This window comes from Loxodonta africana, chromosome 9 (assembly GCF_030014295.1).
Source record: "Loxodonta africana isolate mLoxAfr1 chromosome 9, mLoxAfr1.hap2, whole genome shotgun sequence".
Lineage (NCBI taxonomy): Eukaryota > Metazoa > Chordata > Mammalia > Proboscidea > Elephantidae > Loxodonta > Loxodonta africana.
Genome location: NC_087350.1, coordinates 89,901,806 through 89,921,889, shown reverse-complemented (window position 1 = coordinate 89,921,889; position 20,084 = coordinate 89,901,806). Strand labels below are relative to the sequence as shown.

Here is a 20,084-nt window from a genome sequence, read left to right as displayed (position 1 = left end):
TTATTTTGTGTTTTTTGGATTAATGCCAGCCTTGTTGGTGTGAGATGGAATCTCATCGTAGTTTTAATTTGCATTTCTCTAATGGCTAATGATCGAGAGCATTTTCTCATGTATCTGTTGGCTGCCTGAATATCTTCTTTAGTGAAATGTGTGTTCATATCCTTTGCCCACTTCTTGATTGGGTTGTTTGTCTTTTTGTGGTTGAGTTTTGACAGAATCATGTAGATTTTAGAGATCAGACGCTGGTCTGAGATGTCATAGCTGAAAATTGTTTCCCAGTCTGTAGGTGGTCTTTTTACTCTTTTGGTGAAGTCTTTAGATGAGCATATATGTTTGATTTTTAGGAGCTCCCAGTTATCGGGTTTCTCTTCATCCTTTTTGGTAATGTTTTGTATTCTGTTTATGCCTTGTATTAGGGCTCCTAGGGTTGTCCCTATTTTTTCTTCCATGATCTTTATCGTTTTAGTCTTTATGTTTAGGTCTTTGATCCACTTGGAGTTAGTTTTTGTGCATGGTGTGAGGTATGGGTCCTGTTTCATTCTTTTGCAAATGGATATCCAGTTATGCCAGCACCATTTGTTAAAAAGACTATCTTTTCCCCACTTAACTGACACTGGTCCTTTGTCAAATATCAGCTGCTCATACGTGGATGGATTTATATCTGGGTTCTCAATTCTGTTCCATTGGTCTATGTGCCTGTTGTTGTACCAGTACCAGGCTGTTTTGACTACTGTGGCTGTATAATAGGTTCTGAAATCAGGTAGAGTGAGGCCTCCCACTTTCTTCTTCTTTTTCAGTAATGCTTTGCTTATCCGGGGCTTCTTTCCCTTCCATATGAAATTGGTGATTTGTTTCTCTATCCCCTTAAAATATGACATTGGAATTTGGATCGGAAGTGTGTTATATGTATAGATGGCTTTTGGTAGAATAGACATTTTTACTATGTTAAGTCTTCCTATCCATGAGCAAGGTATGTTTTGCCACTTAAGTATGTCCTTTTGAATTTCTTGTAGTAGAGCTTTGTAGTTTTCTTTGTACAGGTCTTTTACATCCTTGGTAAGATTTATTCTTAAGTATTTTATCTTCTTGGGGGCTACTGTGAATGGTATTGATTTGGTTATTTCCTCTTTGGTGTTCTTTTTGTTGATATAGAGAAATCCAAGTGATTTTTGTATGTTTATTTTATAACCTGAGACTCTTCCAAACTCTTCTATTAGTTTCAGTAGTTTTCTGGAGGATTCCTTAGGGTTTTCTGTGTATAAGATCATGTCATCTGCAAATAGTGATAACTTTACTTCCTCCTTGCCAATCTGGATACCCTTTATTTCTTTGTCTAGCCTAATTGCCCTGGCTAGGACTTCAAGTACAATGTTGAATAAGAGCGGTGATAAAGGGCATCCTTGTCTGGTTCCCGTTCTCAAGGGAAATGCTTTCAGGGTCTCTCCATTTAGAGTGATATTGGCTGTTGGCTTTGCATAGATGCCCTTTATTATGTTGAGGAATTTTCCTTCAATTCCTGTTTTGGTAAGAGTTTTTATCATAAATGGGTGTTGGACTTTGTCAAATGCCTTTTCTGCATCAATCGATAAGATCATGTGGTTTTTATCTTTTGTTTTATTTATGTGATGGATTACATTAATGGTTTTTTGATATTAAACCAGCCTTGCATACCTGGTATAAATCCCACTTGATCATGGTGAATTATTTTTTTGATGTGTTGTTGGATTCTATTGGCTAGAATTTTGTTGAGGATTTTTGCATCTATGTTCATGAGGGATATAGGTCTATAATTTTCTTTTTTTGTAATGTCTTTACCTGGTTTTGGTATCAGGGAGATGGTGGCTTCATAGAATGAGTTGGGTAGTATTCCATCATTTTCAATGCTTTGAAATACCTTCAGTAGTAGTGGTGTTAACTCTTCCCTGAAAGTTTGGTAGAACTCTGCAGTGAAGCCGTCCGGGCCAGGGCTTTGTTTTGTTGGGAGTTTTTTGATTACCGTTTCAATCTCTTCTTTTGTTATGGGTCTATTTAGTTGTTCTACTTCTGAATGTGTTAGTTTAGGTAGGTAGTGTTTTTCCAAGAATTCATCCATTTCTTGTAGGTTTTCAAATTTGTTAGAGTACAATTTTTCGTAGTAATCTGAAATGATTCTTTTAATTTCATTTGGTTCTGTTGTGATGTGGTCCTTCTCGTTTCTTATTCGGGTTATTTGTTTCCTTTCCTGTTTTTCTTTAGTCAGTCTAGCCAATGGTTTATCAATTTTGTTAATTTTTTCAAAGAACCAGCTTTTGGCTTTGTTAATTCTTTCAATTGTTTTTCTGTTCTCTAATTCATTTAGTTCAGCTCTAATTTTTATTATTTGTTTTCTTCTGGTGCCTGATGGGTTCTTTTGTTGCTCAGTTTCTATTTGTTCAAGTTGTAGGGACAGTTCTCTGCTTTTGGCTCTTCTTTTTGTATGTGTGCATTTATGGATATAAATTGGCCTCTGAGCACTGCTTTTGCTGTGTCCCAGAGGTTTTGATAGGAAATATTTTCATTCTCGTTGCATTCTATGAATTTCCTTATTCCCTCCTTAATGTCTTCTATAACCCAGTCTTTTTTCAGGAGGTTATTGTTCATTTTCCAAGTATTTGATTTCTTTTCCCTAGTTTTTCTGTTATTGATTTCTAGTTTTATTGCCTTGTGGTCTGAGAAGATGCTTTGTAATATTTCGATGTTTTGGGCTCTGCAAAGGTTTGTTTTATGACCTAATATGTGGTCTATTCTAGAGAATGTTCCATGTGCACTAGAAAAAAAAGTATACTTTGCAGCAGTTGGGTGGAGAGTTCTGTATAAGTCAATGAGGTCAAGTTGGTTGATTGTTGTAAGTAGGTCTTCCGTGTCTCTATTGAGCTTCTTACTGGATGTCCTGTCCTTCTCCGAAAGTGGTGTGTTGAAGTCTCCTACTATAATTGTGGAGGTGTCTATCTCCCTTTTCAATTCTGTTAAAATTTGATTTATGTATCTTGCAGCCCTGTCATTGGGTGCATAAATATTTAATATGGTTATGTCTTCCTGATCAATTGTCCCTTTTATCATTATATAGTGTCCTTCTTTATCCTTTGTGGTGGATTTAAGTCTAAAGTCTATTTTGTCAGAAATTAATATTGCTACTTCTCTTCTTTTTTGCTTATTGTTTGCTTGGTATATTTTTTTCCATCCTTTGAGTTTTAGTTTGTTTGTGTCTCTAAGTCTAAGGTGTGTCTCTTGTAGGCAGCATATAGATGGATCATGTTTCTTTATCCAGTCCGTGAGTCTCTGTCTCTTAATGGGTGCATTTAGTCCATTTACATTCAGCGTAATTATAGATAAATAAGTTTTTAGTGCTGTCATTTTGATGCCTTTTCATGTGTGTTGTTGGCAGTTTCATTTTTCCACATACTTTTTTGTGCTGAGACGTTTTTCTTAGTAAATTGTGAGATCCTCATTTTCATAGTGTTTGACTTTATGTTAGTTGAGTCGTTACGTTTTTCTTGGCTTTTATCTTGAATTATGGAGTTGTTATACCTTTTTGTGGTTACCTTATTATTTACCCCTATTTTTCTGAGTAAAACCCTAACTTGTATCGTTCTATATCGCCTTGTATCACTCTCCATCTGGCAGTTCAATGCCTCCTGTATTTAGTCCCTCTTTTTGATTATTGTGATCTTTTACCTATTGACTTCCATGATTCCCTATTATGTGTATTATTATTATTATTTTAATTAATCTTAATTTGTTTGTTTTTGTGATTTCCCTGTTTGAGTTGATATCAGGACATTCTGTTTTGTGACCTTGTATTGTGCTGGTATCTGATATTATTGGTTTTCTGACCAAACAATATCCTTTAGTATTTCTTGTAGCTTTGGTTTGGTTTTTGCAAATTCTCTAAACTTGTGTTTATCTGTAAATATCTTAATTTCGCCTTCATATTTCAGAGAGAGTTTTGCTGGATATATGATCCTTGGCTGGCAGTTTTTCTCCTTCAGTGCTCTGTATATGTCGTCCCATTCTCTTCTTGCCTGCATGGTTTCTGCTGAGTAGTCTGAACTTATTCTTATTGATTCTCCCTTGAAGGAAACCTTTCTTTTCTCCCTGGCTGCTTTTAAAATTTTCTCTTTATCTTTTGTTTTGACGAGTTTGATGATAATATGTCTTGGTGTTTTTCTTTTTGGATCAATCTTAAATGGGGTTCGATGAGCATCTTGGATAGATATCCTTTCGTCTTTCATGATGTCAGGGAAGTTTTGTGTCAGGAGTTCTTCAACTATTTTCTCTGTGTTTTCTGTCCCTCCTCCCTGTTCTGGGACTCCAGTCACCCGCAAGTTATCCTTCTTGATAGAGTCCCACATGATTCTCAGGGTTTCTTCATTTTTTTTAATTCTTTTATCTGATTTTTTTTCAGCTATGTTGGTGTTGATTCCCTGGTCCTCCAGATGTCCCAGTCTGCATTCTAATTGCTCGAATCTGCTCCTCTGACTTCCTATTGCGTTGTCTAATTCTGTAATTTTATTGTTAATCTTTTCGATTTCTACATGCTGTCTCTCTATGGATTCTTGCAACTTATTAAGTTTTCCACTATGTTCTTGAATAATCTTTTTGAGTTCTTCAACAGTTTTATCAGTGTGTTCTTTGGCTTTTTCTTCAGTTTGCCTTATTTCGTTTGTGATGTCTTCAAGCATTCTGTAAATTAGTTTTTTATATTCTGTGTCTGATTATTCCAGGATTGTATCTTCATTTGGGAAAGATTTTGATTCTTTTGTTTGGGGGGTTGGAGAAGCTGTCATGGTCTGCTTCTTTATGTGGTTTGATATGGACTGCTGTCTCGGAGCCATCACTGGGAAACTAGTTTTTCCAGAAAATCCGCTGACTGGTACGCTGGCTCCAGGCTCTGAAAACAATCACTGCCTCCCCGTATTTGTTCGTTCTCCATCTCTAAATCTGTGTTTGTCGTTCAGGGTTCGTAGATTGTTATGTATGTGATCGATGCACTTGTTTTTCCGAGTCTTTGTTGCAAGAGGGATCCGCGGTAGCGTCCACCTAGTCCGCCATCTTGGCTCCGCCTCTCCAAGTCAGTCTTTTGCAAAGCTCTGTTCCTGGACCAGGCGGCCACCCTGCTCCCTCAGGGTGCTCTCCGGGGACTCAGCTTCGGGTGGGTTCCGGGGGCTGGAACCGGCAGCGACGGGGAGACTTCACTCCTCCATTCTTGGACCCGGCAGCACGTTACAGACAGCTGAGCACTTCCTACAATCACTGGACTCCGAGCTTCTTCCCAGCGCCCTTGGTCTGCCTTTTTCCTCCTTTCCTCTCCCTCTTCCACCCCCACCTCTCGATTTTTCAGTTTTAAGCGTTATCCATTGGTATTATCTTTAGACCTCCAACTGTGGGAGATAAGCATCTTCTGCTCTCTTTCAAACACTTCTGCCTTTATCCTGAACACTTCAAATGTTCCTGTCTCATTTTTCTAACATAGTTACTTGTAATTTTGTTTATATCATTATTCAGTGTTTATATTACCATGAATGCACAAATGCTATCAATGGCTGAGCGATATATACACGATTACTTTTCTGTTCCTGCACACTTTCTTTTTCTATGAATTAATTGTCCTGTTTTTGCATGTGCGTAGTTTTCTGTGAATTTATGCGCAAATTCTAGCTGTGCAAATCTCCCATAGTTTATGCACATTAGGTGTGTAATCAGTTTTATCTGCTTAACAAAGTCTCTCCTAGAGCCTGCTACCATGCTCTGATCTGGATGAGCAGATCTCTAGACCTTCTACACAGCTGTTGATTTCTGGTCTCTCCTCATGCTCATCATAGAGATTCCCTTTTGCCCTTGTTACTGGATTCTTGTTTTCTAGAATGTCAAGTCTTGGTCTAGTGCCTTGCTTCAAAGGACCTTCCTCTAGGAGCCCCCTGAGAAAAGGTACATAGGAGGGAAATTTTTTGAGACCTTGAATGATACTTTTGCTAGAAATAGAGCTCTAGGTTCGAAGTAGTTTTTCCTTAAAATATTGATGTCATTGCCCCATTGTCTTCAAATTTCTAGCATTTCCATTAAGGAGTGTAACGCTATGCTATTCTAATTCTTTATCCTTTCATATGACCCACCTCTTCTTAACCCTCAAAACTTTTAAAATTGATACTTTGAAATTTAATGATCATATGTCTCTTCAAGAGTCTGTTTTCGTCTTTTAAACTGGGTACTTGGTGGGCCATTTCAATCTGAAAACTACATGCCTCAGCTCTGGGAAATTTTCTGAATTATTTCATTGCTGATATTGATGATTTTCTTCCTCCTTTTTTTAAAATCTCACTTTCCGTTAATTGAGTGTTGAACTTCCTGAAATGATGTTCTAATTTTCTTATGTTTACTCTCCCACCTTTCATCTCTGCATTCCTGTTTCAGCTTTCTGGGAGACATCCTCAACTTTATCTTCAAACTCTTAAAGTTTTCTTTTTCCTGTCATTTTTTTAATTCTAGGAGCCCTGGTGGCACAGTGGTTAAGAGCTTGGCTGCTAATCAAAAGGTTGGCAGTTCAAATCCACCAACCACTCCTTGGAAAACCTGTGGGGCAGCTCTGCTCTGTCCTATAGGGTTGCTATGAGTCAGAATCGACTCTAAGGCAATGGGTTTGGTTTTGTTTTTTTACAACAATGGAGCCCTGGTGGCGCAGTGATTACATGCTGCTAAACAAAAGGTCAGCAGTTCAAATCCATTAGCTGCTCCTTGAAAACCCTGTGGGGCAGTTCTGCTTGTCCTATTGAGCCTCTGAATTGGAATCTACTTGATGGCAATGAGTTTGATGGCATTAGAGGAGCCCTGGTGGTACAGTGGTTAAAGTGCTTGAGTGCTAACTGAAAGGTCAGCTGTTCCAACCCACCAGCCACTCCGTGGGAGATGTGGCAGTCTGCTTCAGTAAAGATTCTCCCCCCAAAAACTAAACCTGTCCTTGCCGAGTTAATGACTCATAGCGACCCTACATTACAGCCTTGGAAACCATACGGGGCAGTTCTACTCTGTCCTATAGGGTCGCTGTGAGTTGGAAATCAACTCGATTGTGACAGCTTTGGTTTTTTAATTCTGAGAGCTCTTTTTTATTCTCTGAATATTTTGTTAAATAGTGTCCTGTCTCATGAATGTGTTAACTTTTCTTATCTCTCTGTCATTAGTTTCTTTTTGCTTGAATAGCCTCTGTTTCCGTAGGAACTTTTTTGTGCCAGCGTGTAAGTGTGTGGAAGTGGTGGTTCAGAGGTAGAATTCTTGCCTTCCATGCAGGAGACCTAGGTTTGATTCCTAGCCAGTGCACCTCTTGTGCAGACACCACCCATCTGTCAGCAGAGGGCTGCATGTTGCTGTGATGCTGAACATCGTAACTTCCAGAGTAAGATGGACTAGGAAGAAAGGCCTGATGATCTGCTTCTGGAAATCAGCCAGTGAAAACCCTGTAGATGATAACAATCCAATCGGCAACTGATCATGGGTATGGCTTAGGACCGGGGAGTGTTTTGTTCTATTGTGCATGGGGTTGCCATGAGTCTGGAGCCAAATTAGTGGCAGCCTACAACAACAGAATAAGAGTGGGGAACTGAAAAGCTGGTTAGAAACTGAATTTGTGGGGTTTTGCTAATGGTAGACCTTACTGTAGGGTACAGTTGCTGGGCTGTTTTCTTAGAGAGTCCTTAATCTTTAGGTCTTTCTCTTCAGCTGGTTGACAAAGCATTCTGAGAGCTGGGTATGAAAAAGGAGGGTTTATCTCAATATTTGGTATGTCAACTTTAACTTAATTGTCCTGTGTTTACAACAACACCCGTATACTCATTTGTGCCTGATGCCCAGATTCCCTATATTTTCTCCTCTACTCTTTTTTTTTTTTTTTACTCTTCCACTCACCTAGGGGAGGAACCTTGCCTGACTGGATAGAGGTAGGGAGGAAGACTTTCAACTGTGTTTTAGCCCCTCCTTCTCTACTGACAGAAAACCTTATGCTGCCAATTTCTAGGCCATTTAGGAGTTCTGCAGTATAAGTCAAGTGGGTTCTCAGCTTTTCCCACTGGTGGCTTAGCATAATTTTGCTTTCCAAGTCAGTTTCTACTCTATGACTAGCTCTCTGCTTCTAGGTTTTATTGCTCTTGCCCCCCACTTTTCTCTTTGTTCTTGTGAATTTATACCCCCATTTTACCTTTTATTTTTATTTTAATCAGCTTTTGGACAGGAGTCAAAGTTAATGGGTACATTTAACATGTAATCTTTAATGAAAATTGCCTATTGGGGTATACTCTTCTTAGTTACTTTCCACATAATAATTTTGTTTATAACCTGGATGTTTCTTGTCTTTTACCTCCGTTTTTTTTTAAAAGTCAACTTTAGAAACCCTGGTGCAAACAGATTATCTGTTTGAAATGATATGAATATGTCCTGTCATAATCATCCTCAGGTCTTCTAAAGTTAAGTCTTTAGAGCCTTCTTACTTGTTACAATTAGTTGCTTATGATTTTTAAAAGGAAATGTTTATATCCTGTTAGAACAGGAAATAGAAAACTAATCAAAATGAGGAAAGCTCATTTCAAGTTCGTTGTCTGTTGCCTCATTAGCAATGAGAAATTTATTATTTCAGCACTGGTCTATTCTAGTCAACTTCCTCATAGCTTTCAATTTATTGATTTGTTTTTGCTTATCCCCATCCACTCTCTTTACCCCCGTCCCTTTCCATAGTTAAGTCTAATTTGTTAGAAAAATCTACTATTATGCCTCCTAGATATGACACAACTTGGCTGTAGGTCATAATAGAATCCCTTTTAGAGTCAGAAATGAATTCAAGTGATCACGTACTAAAAGGCCATTGCCCACAAAAGGGAGATGTCGCAATCATTCATAAAAGGTAGTTTACCTGTGTTTAATGATTTCTAGAAATAGGTGTACAGCTTCCTTAATGGCAGCTTTCAGTATTTCAGTACTTTCTCCATAAGTGAAAGTTCTTACTGATGTCTTTAATCCTAGTGGGATACAGATATGGGTGAGGAGAGATGAGTAAGGCAGAAGTACCATATTTTCAGAAAAAAGTGGGATAGGAATGGTTAAAGGATGCAAATAGGCTACAAAGAAATTAACTGGACTCAAAAGTAAACAGTTGACGTGGAATAGAGGCATCTGAGGAAGGAAATGGAAGCAAGAGAGGATCTCTGAACCTCTGTGGAAATGGAGACAGAGTGTGGTCTTATATTTGTTATCTTTATCATCAGTGGGCTAAAGGAAATAAAATTACAATGATTAGAAAAGAAATTCTTAATTTTTTTTCTTTCCACTTGGTAAATTTTAGAGTTAAAAGCAGTGTAGACTCAGCTCAATGTAGATTCTGTGCAAGAAAACTCTTGAGGAATCTAAACCATTATTATATCAGCAAAAAAAGAGAGAAGAGGAAAAAAAAGAGCCTTACCCAAAAAGAAATGGTATTTGGTTTTTCAAAGAAGAAAGTGTGTTCTGGTTAATGCACTTTTGAGTACAAATTTATTAGGAATTTTTGGTTATTTTTTATATGACTATTATATGCTATGAAATAAAAGGTGCTACAATTACTTTGGTTTTGTTAAATAAAATGTATGTGTGGTTTTGTCACTAAATATTTTAGATTTTTTTTTCCCCAGAATATGGTATATTGGAAGTAACATGCTAATAATTTACAATTAGCTTCTCTCCTTTCTTAACTAGTTTACAGACTTTTTCCAAATCTTAAACCTTTTTGTGATGAAAAATTTCAAGAAAAAACAAAAGAAGGGGAATACTCATTAGCCAACTTAAGCAGTTCTCAACTGATGGCTGATCTTTTTCTCATCTTGCAAATTTGTTTTTCATTTAATGTCAATTCAAAATGCTCTATGATGAACATATCTCAAAATAAAAGACCTTATAGATTTGATTGGCTAGGTGAAAACTTATTTTTTTTTTTCTAAAAGAAAAACAATCTTTTTTGTATTACATGATTTTATTTGGAAAAGATCTTCTAGCCATGTCCCAAGTCCACATTATTTCTTTTGTTAACTTTAAAGGCAAAACGTTGTAGTACAAACTTCACAAGCTTAGATATGATTTGGAAAAAAAAAAAATCAATAACAACCAAACATATAAACATACAGATCTTACCTTTACTTTTTTCTTTCGCCTCTGAGACTGGTGTGCCAAAGGAATCTATTCTGTTTCTTCTGCACCATGAAGAAAAAGTATGTCATATGGTTGTATTTCCCTTTGTTCTAACCTTTGTACCCTGTGAACGGGTGATTAAAAAAAAAAATCTGGACTTCCTTAGGAAAAGATTGACTAGAAGACTAATTTCTTAAAGTCATCTTTGACTTTTTTAGTGTAACAAGCAATGTGCTTAACCTTTGTGTTTCTTAATTTTTCTTGAAAAGTTTATTTAAATATTAACAAATTTACAAGTTAACATATAATATTGCGAATGCATACTTTTAGAAGATACATTATCACTAAAATGAATTGAAGTGTTAGTCCTATAAAATATATTTTATATTTGGAAAAATTCAAACTGAAAAGATACCACCAAGTTTTGTATTTCATTGATTTTCATCTTTGTTGTTTACTCATTTTTATGACCTTCATGGACAGTGTCACTGCCACATTATGACAGGAGCAAAGAGCTCAGAGTATTAAAAGGCCTGACAGTTGGTGATTATATGGCCTTGGGAAAACCAGTTTACTTCCTTGTATTGTAGTTTCCTCTCTGTAAAAGGGAACACTACAAAATTAGTTCCAATCTAACTACAGGAGACCTATTAGGTAGAAACATTAATAAGATTCATGGTAAGGAATAACTACATAGTTCAGAATGAATTCGTTCCAAAAGATTAACTCTTCTGGGTCTCAGTATCCTTAATCTGTGAAATAAGAGATTGAAATAGATGATCTTTTCTGCTGGAAAGCTCTGTGATCCCCTGCATCACGTCAGTTGAAGCATCAGCAAACATACTTACTATACCATAGTAATTGAGGTTCATAGCAAAGACATTGACCCCTGTCCAACAGTGAGGCAAAAATAAATTGAAATTTCTGGTTATCTGTTTCTTTATGTCCACTTTTTACTTAGCTATTATAAGATGTTGTTTATAGCGAAATTTCTAAGTTTAGATTGTCTTATTTTAGTGGTAGGGTATATGTTTAAAAAAAATGGATATGTAGGGGAAAATAGAGATCTGGGGGCTTAGCTAGTGATTCTGAAAACTGTAAAATTTGATATCTGTGAATGAAAGAATAAATAATAGTAGGTCAAATCAGATTTTGAGACTCAAATAGAAACTTATGATCTTAGGACTGAAAATTTATGTTCAAAAACCTTTTTATAGGTAAATTGTGAAGCATTTGCATGACAAGTGGCATCTTACGTTATGGTTTTTTTTTCAGAATTTTTCTCTGCCCTATTGATAATTGACCTTGCATGGGTAATAAGTGTCACACTGCTGATATATCTTATGGTTATATGATAAAGGTGATTATTGCTCATAATTTCACTATTACACCTCAGTTGGAGCCCTGGTGGTGCAGTGGTTAAGAGCTACAGCTTCTGACCAAAAAGTCAGCAGTTCGGATCTACCAACCGTTCCTTAGAAACCGTATAGTGCAGTTCTACCCTGCCCTATACAGTCCTGACGAATCGGAATCAACTCGACGGCAGTGGGTAATATACCTTAACGTAAAGAAAACAAAAAATCCTTACAACTGGACCAATAAGCAACATCATGATAAGTGGGGAAAAGATTGAAGTTGTCAAGTATTTCATTTTACTTGGATCCACAGTCAACACCCATGGAAGCAGTAGTCAAGAAGTCAAACGACGTATTGCATTGGGCAAATTTGCTGCAGAAGACTTCTTTAAAGTGCTGAAAAGTAAAGATGTCACTTTGAGGACTAAGGTGCACCTGAACCAAGCCATGCTATTTCAGTCGCCTCATGCATGTGAAAGCTGGATAATGAATAAAGAAGACTGAAGAGGAATTGACACCTTTGAATTATGGTGTTGGCAAAGAATATTGAATATACCATGGCTGCCGGAAGAAGGAACAAATCTGCCTTGTAAGAAGTACAGCCAGAGTGCTCTTTAGAAGCAAGGGTGGCAAGGCTTCGTCTCAAGTTCTTTAGACATATTATCAGGAGGGACCAGCTTTTGGAGAAGGACATCATGCTTAGTAAAGTAGAGAGTGAAAAAGAGGAAGACCCTCAATGAGATGGATTTGACACAGTGGCTACAACAATGGGCTCAAACATAACAATGATTTTAATGATGACACAGGACCGGGCAGTGTACACAGGGTTGCTATGAGTTGGAACCAACTTGATGGCACCTAACAACAAGTTTTATTTATAATGGTAGCTCTGTTTTTAGTGAAATTAGCTTACTATTTTGCAGTATTAAAATATAGCAATAATTGGTGGAATACTTATTTTAATTAAAGAAGTAGGTAAAAGGTAATTTAAGCAAAGTATATTATTAATCTAAAGTTATGATTTTTATCAGATTGCACTACAGGTTTCTCTACTCCTGAGTTCAGTCAGAGGTGCGTTGATTTATATCATTTACATGGTAAACTTCCGTGCAGGATTTCGTTTGGTCAAAGAATTTTAAGGCTAAAGGATGTTTGAAACTACTATTCTAAAGCTTATTTATTATTTGGGAATATGAGAACTATCAAAAAGTATAAATACTTCCTCTTATGTACAAGACCTTGAGGATTTTCTGTGATAATATTTGTGTTGTCTTAGTAAAGTAAAATGGTGAATAAAGAAATATGATTTAGGAATGGAGAAGAGAAAGACAAAATAAGTCTGTGTTAATGGAGCAAAGCTAAATTTTACATAGATTAAATAAAAAAAATTTTTTTGCACAAATAATAAGGACTTTTGAATCACTATGATTGAATAACTCTAATTAATTAACCTATAAAATTGAGACCATGACATGAATATAGTTAAATGATATTTTTCTCCTCAGTATAGCAAGAGGAATATTTATATATATATATATATATATATACATATTTTATTTCAGGAAAGAAAAAGAAATTAGAAATGTAGAAGAAGAAATTGAACAGGAAAAGCAAGCAGCCGATGGCATTATTAAAAATATGTCTCCTGAAAAACAAGTGAAATACACAGAGATGAAAACTGCAAATGAGAAATTGTTGCAGGTAATAATAATTTCTGCTATGTGCCAGACATAGCAACCTTACTACTAAAAGTGTGTTCTAAAGACGGACAGCGTCGGCATCCCGTTTGAGCTTGACCAGATCTACTGATTAGTTTTCATTTTAGCAAGGTCCCCAGATGATCCATTGGCATATTCAAGTCTGAGAATCACTGATCTAGAAAACTCCATTGTCTTATGCTGCTTGATGACCTAGCTTTTCTTAAGTTTTTATTCAGTTCTATGTGTCCTTCATTTTTACTGGTCATGAGAACATATGAGAACACTTGCATTTTTTATGGGCTTTTAATGGAAACATTAAAAGGCCTCATAGACCCAAACCATATGGATATTTGCATTCTTTCCTTTTCCTTCCCACCTAATAAGCAGCTAGGTCCCTGATTTGAATAGCGCTTGTCCCCTAATCATGTTTCTTGGATAAGAAATTTGGGTGCTTGCCAAGAGATTATTGAGAATTTTCCCAGTGCCCAGTCATTATGGTGACTAAGTGAGATCTGAAAGTTAGTGCCTAGTAATGCCCAGATGGCAGAGAATTCGGCCTCATAAATGGCCAGTAGAGAATCTAGGTTTAGTTTCTCAGACAATGTAATTTAACTTTTTATTTTAGACAGGATTATTAAGACGCAGTGGAGCATTGGAGAAAGAGTATTATAGAATGCCAAAATATTACCAAAATATGCTTAACTTTGCACAAGTGTTATGAATAAGTTACCAGTTCAAGGGTCTTATCCTAAGAGTGAGCCATATAAATTGGTATAGGTCTTGGCCCTAAAAGAAATTAGGCAAAAGGTAGGAAAATATGATTTAAAAAAAATCAAAATAAAACATCATGACTTTAAGGAATGATATCGTTAATTTGAAGGCTTCTGATATTTAGTGTTCTCCAAAACAGTCATGTTTCACTGTGAAAAAAAGGCCTGGCCACCTTTCATTGGCTCATAAAGGTTTTCTGAAGGTAGATCATGGCAAGGTTTTCAGGAATAACGGAAGAAAGTAGGAGAAGCAGAAATAATCAAATGCTAATAGATTCTAGTCAAAATGCAAGCTGTGAGTTGAAGATGTTTACAAAATTTACTTTGTTACACCCATATCTGAAATGTTGATGAACAGAGAAATTATTCTAAATGTAGCTTGCATGTATATTTGAATATATTTATATTTTTCGTCTTAGGAATTAGATACACTTCAACAACAACTAGATTCACTGAACATGAAAAAAGAGAGCCTGGAAACTGTAAGTATAAATCAAATAAGGGTTCTCATATTACTTAGCTACAAAAGATAGTTCAGCTAAATATATTAATGGAAGACACTCAAGTATGTGTTTATTAACAGGAATTCAGTAATTTTTCTTTCTATTCCGGACACAAATATCCTAGTGGGGGAAGAAATTAAATTCAATTATTAAGTACCTACTGTGTACAGTTAAACACTTAACTACTAACCAAAAGGTTGGCAATTCTAATCCACTGATAAGCACCTCAGAAGAAAGGCCTGGGGATCTACTTCTTAAAAATCAGTCATTAAAAACCTTATAGAGCACAGTTGCACTCTGACACACATGGGTCTCTATGAGTTGGAATCGGCTCAACAAACCAAAAAAAAAAAAACCAAATCCATTGCTGTCAGGCCGATTCTGACTCATAGCAACCTGTTGACTGGGGCATGCAAAAATATAATGGTAATTTAAAGACACATGCACAAAAGGAACGGAGAAAGAGATGAGTTGTATCGCTTTAGGGATGTAAATGCTTGTATTTTTTTCTTATTTGTTAGTTAAAACAATGTTAAATTCATAAAACATTTTATAGTCAAAAGTAAAATTGAGTAATGTGAAATAAAAAATGCCTGTTTCTTGTCCCTGTCTCCAGACAGAACTACTCTTACATTTATTGAATACTTACTATATTATGTATCACCAGCACTGACACTTAATCCCCACAACAATCCTATAACCCTTTCTTGATTTACAGTTGTGGAAAACTTCAGTGGGATTAATACCAGATATACTATCAGCAGCTAAAATCATATCTTTTTTTACGCTTAAGATTATATCTTGAAAGTCTATTCACATCAGCTCTTAGAGATTGCCCTCATTATTTTAAATTATTGCCTTGCATTAAGTTGTATGTCTAGAACAGTCTTATAGGTGAATAGTTTGCTTATAGTTTTTTGGCATTGTAAACAGTGCTTCAGTTTCTAACTATAACCTTGGATTTAGTTTTTGTGCTAAGGCCTCTTTTCTTTGGCAGGACTAGGGATAATAAAATTACCATGTATGCCTAAAATAGCATGAATTTTTTAAATTTTGCAATATTCTCAGATCAAGAAGACAAAAGTCACTAGTTTTATTTAACTTCTGCCAAATTTTCTTTGTTCATTTTTTTTTTCGACTTCTTCAAGAAATCATGTCAAATAGCAATCACCGGGTATTCGTTGAATATCTGCTTTGTGCACTACTGTGCTGCATTGTCATAGTTGTTGAATTCACAAGGGTGTAAAAAATCAGGTGAAAGAGCAACAAGAACTTGAGGCTTATGTACCAGTTTTATGAAGATGCAATTGGAATGAAACGAAGGACATTTAGGCAAAAGAAAGGAGGAAACACTATGAAAAAGAATACCTGAGAATATCTGCATTTCTTTCTATATGTACTTTGTCGTCATGCCTTTTCTTTCTCAGTACTTGAGTTACACATAATTCAGTACTTGAGTTATACATATAACCCACTGGCTATGGACTTTCAAAGATTTGCTCATATCCTCTTTTTCTTTAGATTTCTTTTCTTCTACATTCATAAAAGAGTAGGTCTTACCCCTTAAAAATTTGGTCTTGTTCATTCTGTGGGCCTGGTTTCAAATATCATCACTAACTGTTGTTATCTTTATTAACTTGGAAAGGTTATTTAGATCTCAGATCCTCAGTTATCTCATCTGTAAAATGGAGATGATAGTAATACTTCCTAGAGTTGCTTTGAGTGTTAGAGATAGTGTATAAGGAACATGGAATGCACTGCCTGGCATAGAGCAAATGCTCAATAAATAATAGCTTCTGTTGTCATCGTTACCATCACCATCTCTAGTTTTTTGGTTATCTAATAAAACTTGTCACATACCTTCTTACCTTCTTTTTGTGAACAGTAGAATAGTGGTGAATACATAATAATTTGTCTACTTGTACAAAAGTCTGTATATGACCTATGAAGATTAGAGACCACAGCCTTCAGTATGGATTGCACCTCAACATAAAGAAAATGAAAGTCTTCACAACAGGACCAATAAGTGACATCATGATGAACTGAGAAAAGATTGAAGTTGTCAAGGATTTCATTTTACTTGGATCCATAATCAACAGCCATGGAAGCAGTAGTCGGGAAATCAAATGACGCATTGTATTGGGCAAATCTGCTGCAAAGGACCTCTTTAAACTGTTGAAAAGCAAAGATGTCACCTTGAAGACTAAGGTGCACCTGACTCAAGCCATGGTGTTTTCAATTGCATCATATGCATTTGAAAGCTGGACAATGAATAAGGAATACCAAAGAAGAATTGATGCCTTTGAATTGTGGTGTTGGCGAAGAATATTGAATATACCATGGACTGCCAAAAGAATGAACAAGTCTGTCTTGGAAGAAGTGCAACCAGAATGCTCCTTGGAAGCAAGGATGGCGAGACTGCGTCTTACAAACTTTGGGCATGCTGTCAGGAGTGATCGGGCCCTGGAGAAGGACATCATGCTTGGCAAAGTACAGAGGCAGTGGAAAAGAGGAAGACCTTCAATGAGGTGGATTGACACAGTGGCTGCAACAATGAGCTCAAGCATGATGACGACTGTGAGGATGGCTCAGGACCAGGCAGTATTTCGTTCTTTTGTGCATGGGGTCACTATGAGTCTGAACCGACTCAACAGCACCTAACAACAACAACTAAGAATGACCTATTAATAGGGAAAATATTTTCTCTTCAAGAGATCAGTTCTTCAGACCTTGAATTGGACATTGTGGTTAAAGTTGTTGTACATATATTGAGACGTTTTCTTCATTATCCTGCTGTTAGTGAAGATGTCCTATCTTTGTTCAAGTCTTTTATTTAGAAAATAAAACAAACTAAGGCTACCAACTTCTTGTGACTTTTGGACTGAAAATTGCTTATAAAAGAATAGAGGAATTTATTTTTACTCTTTCAGTTTAGAAACGTGCTTTGTAGCATTATTGAGTACTGTAAAAACAAACCCATTGCCGTTGAGTCAATTCTGACTCATAGTGACCCTGTAGGACAGAGTAGAACTGCCCCGTAGGGTTTCCAAGAAGCAAGTGTTGGATTCGAACTGCCAACTTTTGGTTAGCAGCCGAACTCTTAACTGCTGTGCCATCAGGGCTCCATTGAGTACTATAGGTATTTGATATTTCTATTTAAAAATGCTGGTGGTGTAAACTGAAACCCGTTTGAGAGTAATTTTTTATAAAATACTCATTAAACTTTTCCTTTTATTTGTTGCCTTCAGGAAATAGCACACTCCCAGGTAAAACAGGAGGCTGTATTGCTGCACGAAAAACTTTATGAGTTAGAGTCCCATCGAGATCAAATGATTGCAGAAGACAAAAGCATGGGATCTCCAATGGAAGAGAGAGAGAGATTACTGAAGCAAGTAGGAAGAATGAACATATTTTTAATATATCAGGATTTGGTAACTGTATTGATTTGCTTTATTTAAAGAATATGAATTGAATGGAAAACCAATAAGTTTATTGCCTCCAAAAAATAGTGAAACGTTAGCTTCACCTAAATTAATGTGAGATACTTGACCAAGAAAATCTAGGTAAAAGTCATTTTCTCACAGAAGCTGTTTTTTGCCTTATGTCCTCATTTTATATTGTCTTTGTGCAGAGTTTGGCCATTTTTCTCATGTTTTGACCCTTATTAGGAAAACTTGGAACTTTTCCTTATTGGTCATTAAATAATTAGACGATCTTATTAAAGATATGTTCTGTTATTTGTTTTGGGCCTTGTATATACAAAATAAATGCTCCATGGCTAAAGACTTATGTTGTTAATACTGTCAGTACCTCCATGAAGGAAATGGAATTCAAATGTCCTGTGAAATCATAAGGTCGTGTCACATGTATTCAGTAGCTTAGCCGAAAAAAAAAAGACAGTTTTTTTTTCTTTTTTTTTTGGCTAGCTTTAATTTAGTTGTAAGTTATAGTTAACCTATTGTTTATCCTGAGATACCCTAACTATAAGGCCCTTAGGAGAACTGCATTTGGGAACATCTCTAGTCAGGAACCTATAAATGGGATTCATTTATGGTCTCAGGTTGGGCCCAATGGGTTTGGAAGAACCTTAGGGAGCAATTCAGGGGCTACGTAAGCTTTACAGTCATTTCAGAAAGGCACTAAAATATCTAGAACCTCTGAAATTCCTTAGAGAACTTTTTTCTAAGTTATAAGAAAACTTATAAAGAGATAAGCAATGAGCAATCTTTTCATATAAGTATATATACATATAAGAATAATTATATCCCAAATATTACATGAGGCATACGTATACTAAAAAAAAAAAAATTTTTTTTTTTTTGAAAGTATTCATTATTTTTCAAAATTCAACTTTGACCAGGTTTGCTAAATCTACCCCACTTTTGGGGGTGGTGTATCAGGAATTTATATAAGCTGATTCAGGCCTAAAGAAATGTTAACCTGATAGTGCCATGTGGCTAGATATGGGTAGATCAGTTGCTACCGTTCCATTGAGGAACTGTGATGCGTTCCTTAAATGCTGTTCCTTTAACTTCAAAGGTTGAATTCTGAGAAATAAGTTTTGAGAAAGAGACTAGATTTAACATTTTAGTACAGCATACCTTAGAAGAAAGTTCTGTATAGATAGTCTAACAGTGAGTTATTCTTTATGCCTTTATAGGTTAAAGAAGATAATCAGGAAATAGCCAGCATGGAGAGACAGTAAGTACCTTTATTCTTGGACATTTTACATCCATTTCTCATCTTTTAAATTACATTCTAGTTGTACAAGAGGTGCATATTGGTACAGTCATTCTTTCTATGGTTAACATTGAGAATATTAATACAGATGCAGCCTTCAGTCTTGCCTCAGCTTTAAGTATTTCTTTGAATGTTTAAGAGTCAAGACATAGTACAATTGGGTTTTTTTTTTTTTTAACAGTTTTATTAAGATGTAATTCACATGCTGTGTGCTCATCGGTTATTTGTATGTCTTCTTTGAAGATGTGATAGATATATTTATGATGACAAAAAAAAAAAAAAGAGTAGCTGCTGAGGCTGCTTATGTACAACCGAAAGCCTCATGGAATTTGGTTCCTTGGTTTGGAGGTTTAAGGTCATGGTTTCATGGGACATCCCAGATAATTGCCCTAATAACATGTTTAGCGCTTCTGTTCTATATCCTAGTTCCTTGCGTGCTGCCTGGGGTCTTAAAAGCTTGCAAGCGGGCATTCAAGGCAGGACAATTGGTCTCCATTAGCCTGAAGCAACAGAGGAAGAAGGAGAGTCAGGACTAGGAAGAGGATATGGAATGTGTGGCTAATTGCCTCCAGGATGAACAACTGTTTCCTTTGCATGACGCCAGAAGAACTGGATGGTGCTCGGATGCCGTTACTGAACTTTTGATCAAAGGGGGAAAATGCAGAATAGAATATCAAGTTCTCATGGACTCCAGACTTTCTGGAGTCAAGGGGGCTGGATGGACCCCTGACAGTATTGCCCTGAGATAATCTTTAAAACGTAAACCAAAAATATCCCCTGAAGTCTTAAAACCAAACAATAGATTAACTAGTAAAAAATGTCTGCCTTGGGCATTATGCTCTTTTACAAACTATCTAT

The 20,084-nt window shown here is 36.2% G+C and overlaps 1 protein-coding gene across 4 annotated transcripts in view; it reads left to right on the top strand.

Annotated features, from left to right (window-relative positions):
- The window catches only part of IFT74 (intraflagellar transport 74), an 85,832-nt gene that overhangs the window by 31,276 nt on the left and 34,472 nt on the right, over positions 1 to 20,084 (top strand). For 3 of the 4 annotated variants that reach the window (XM_064291822.1, XM_064291819.1, XM_064291821.1), the window contains 4 exons: positions 13,076 to 13,214; positions 14,403 to 14,465; positions 17,735 to 17,917; positions 19,147 to 19,187. In XM_064291822.1, coding sequence (XP_064147892.1) covers positions 13,076 to 13,214; positions 14,403 to 14,465; positions 17,735 to 17,917; positions 19,147 to 19,187 — 426 coding nt within the window. The remainder of the gene's footprint in view (positions 1 to 13,075; positions 13,215 to 14,402; positions 14,466 to 17,734; positions 17,918 to 19,146; positions 19,188 to 20,084) is intronic. The other variant, XM_064291820.1, reaches the window with a different exon arrangement.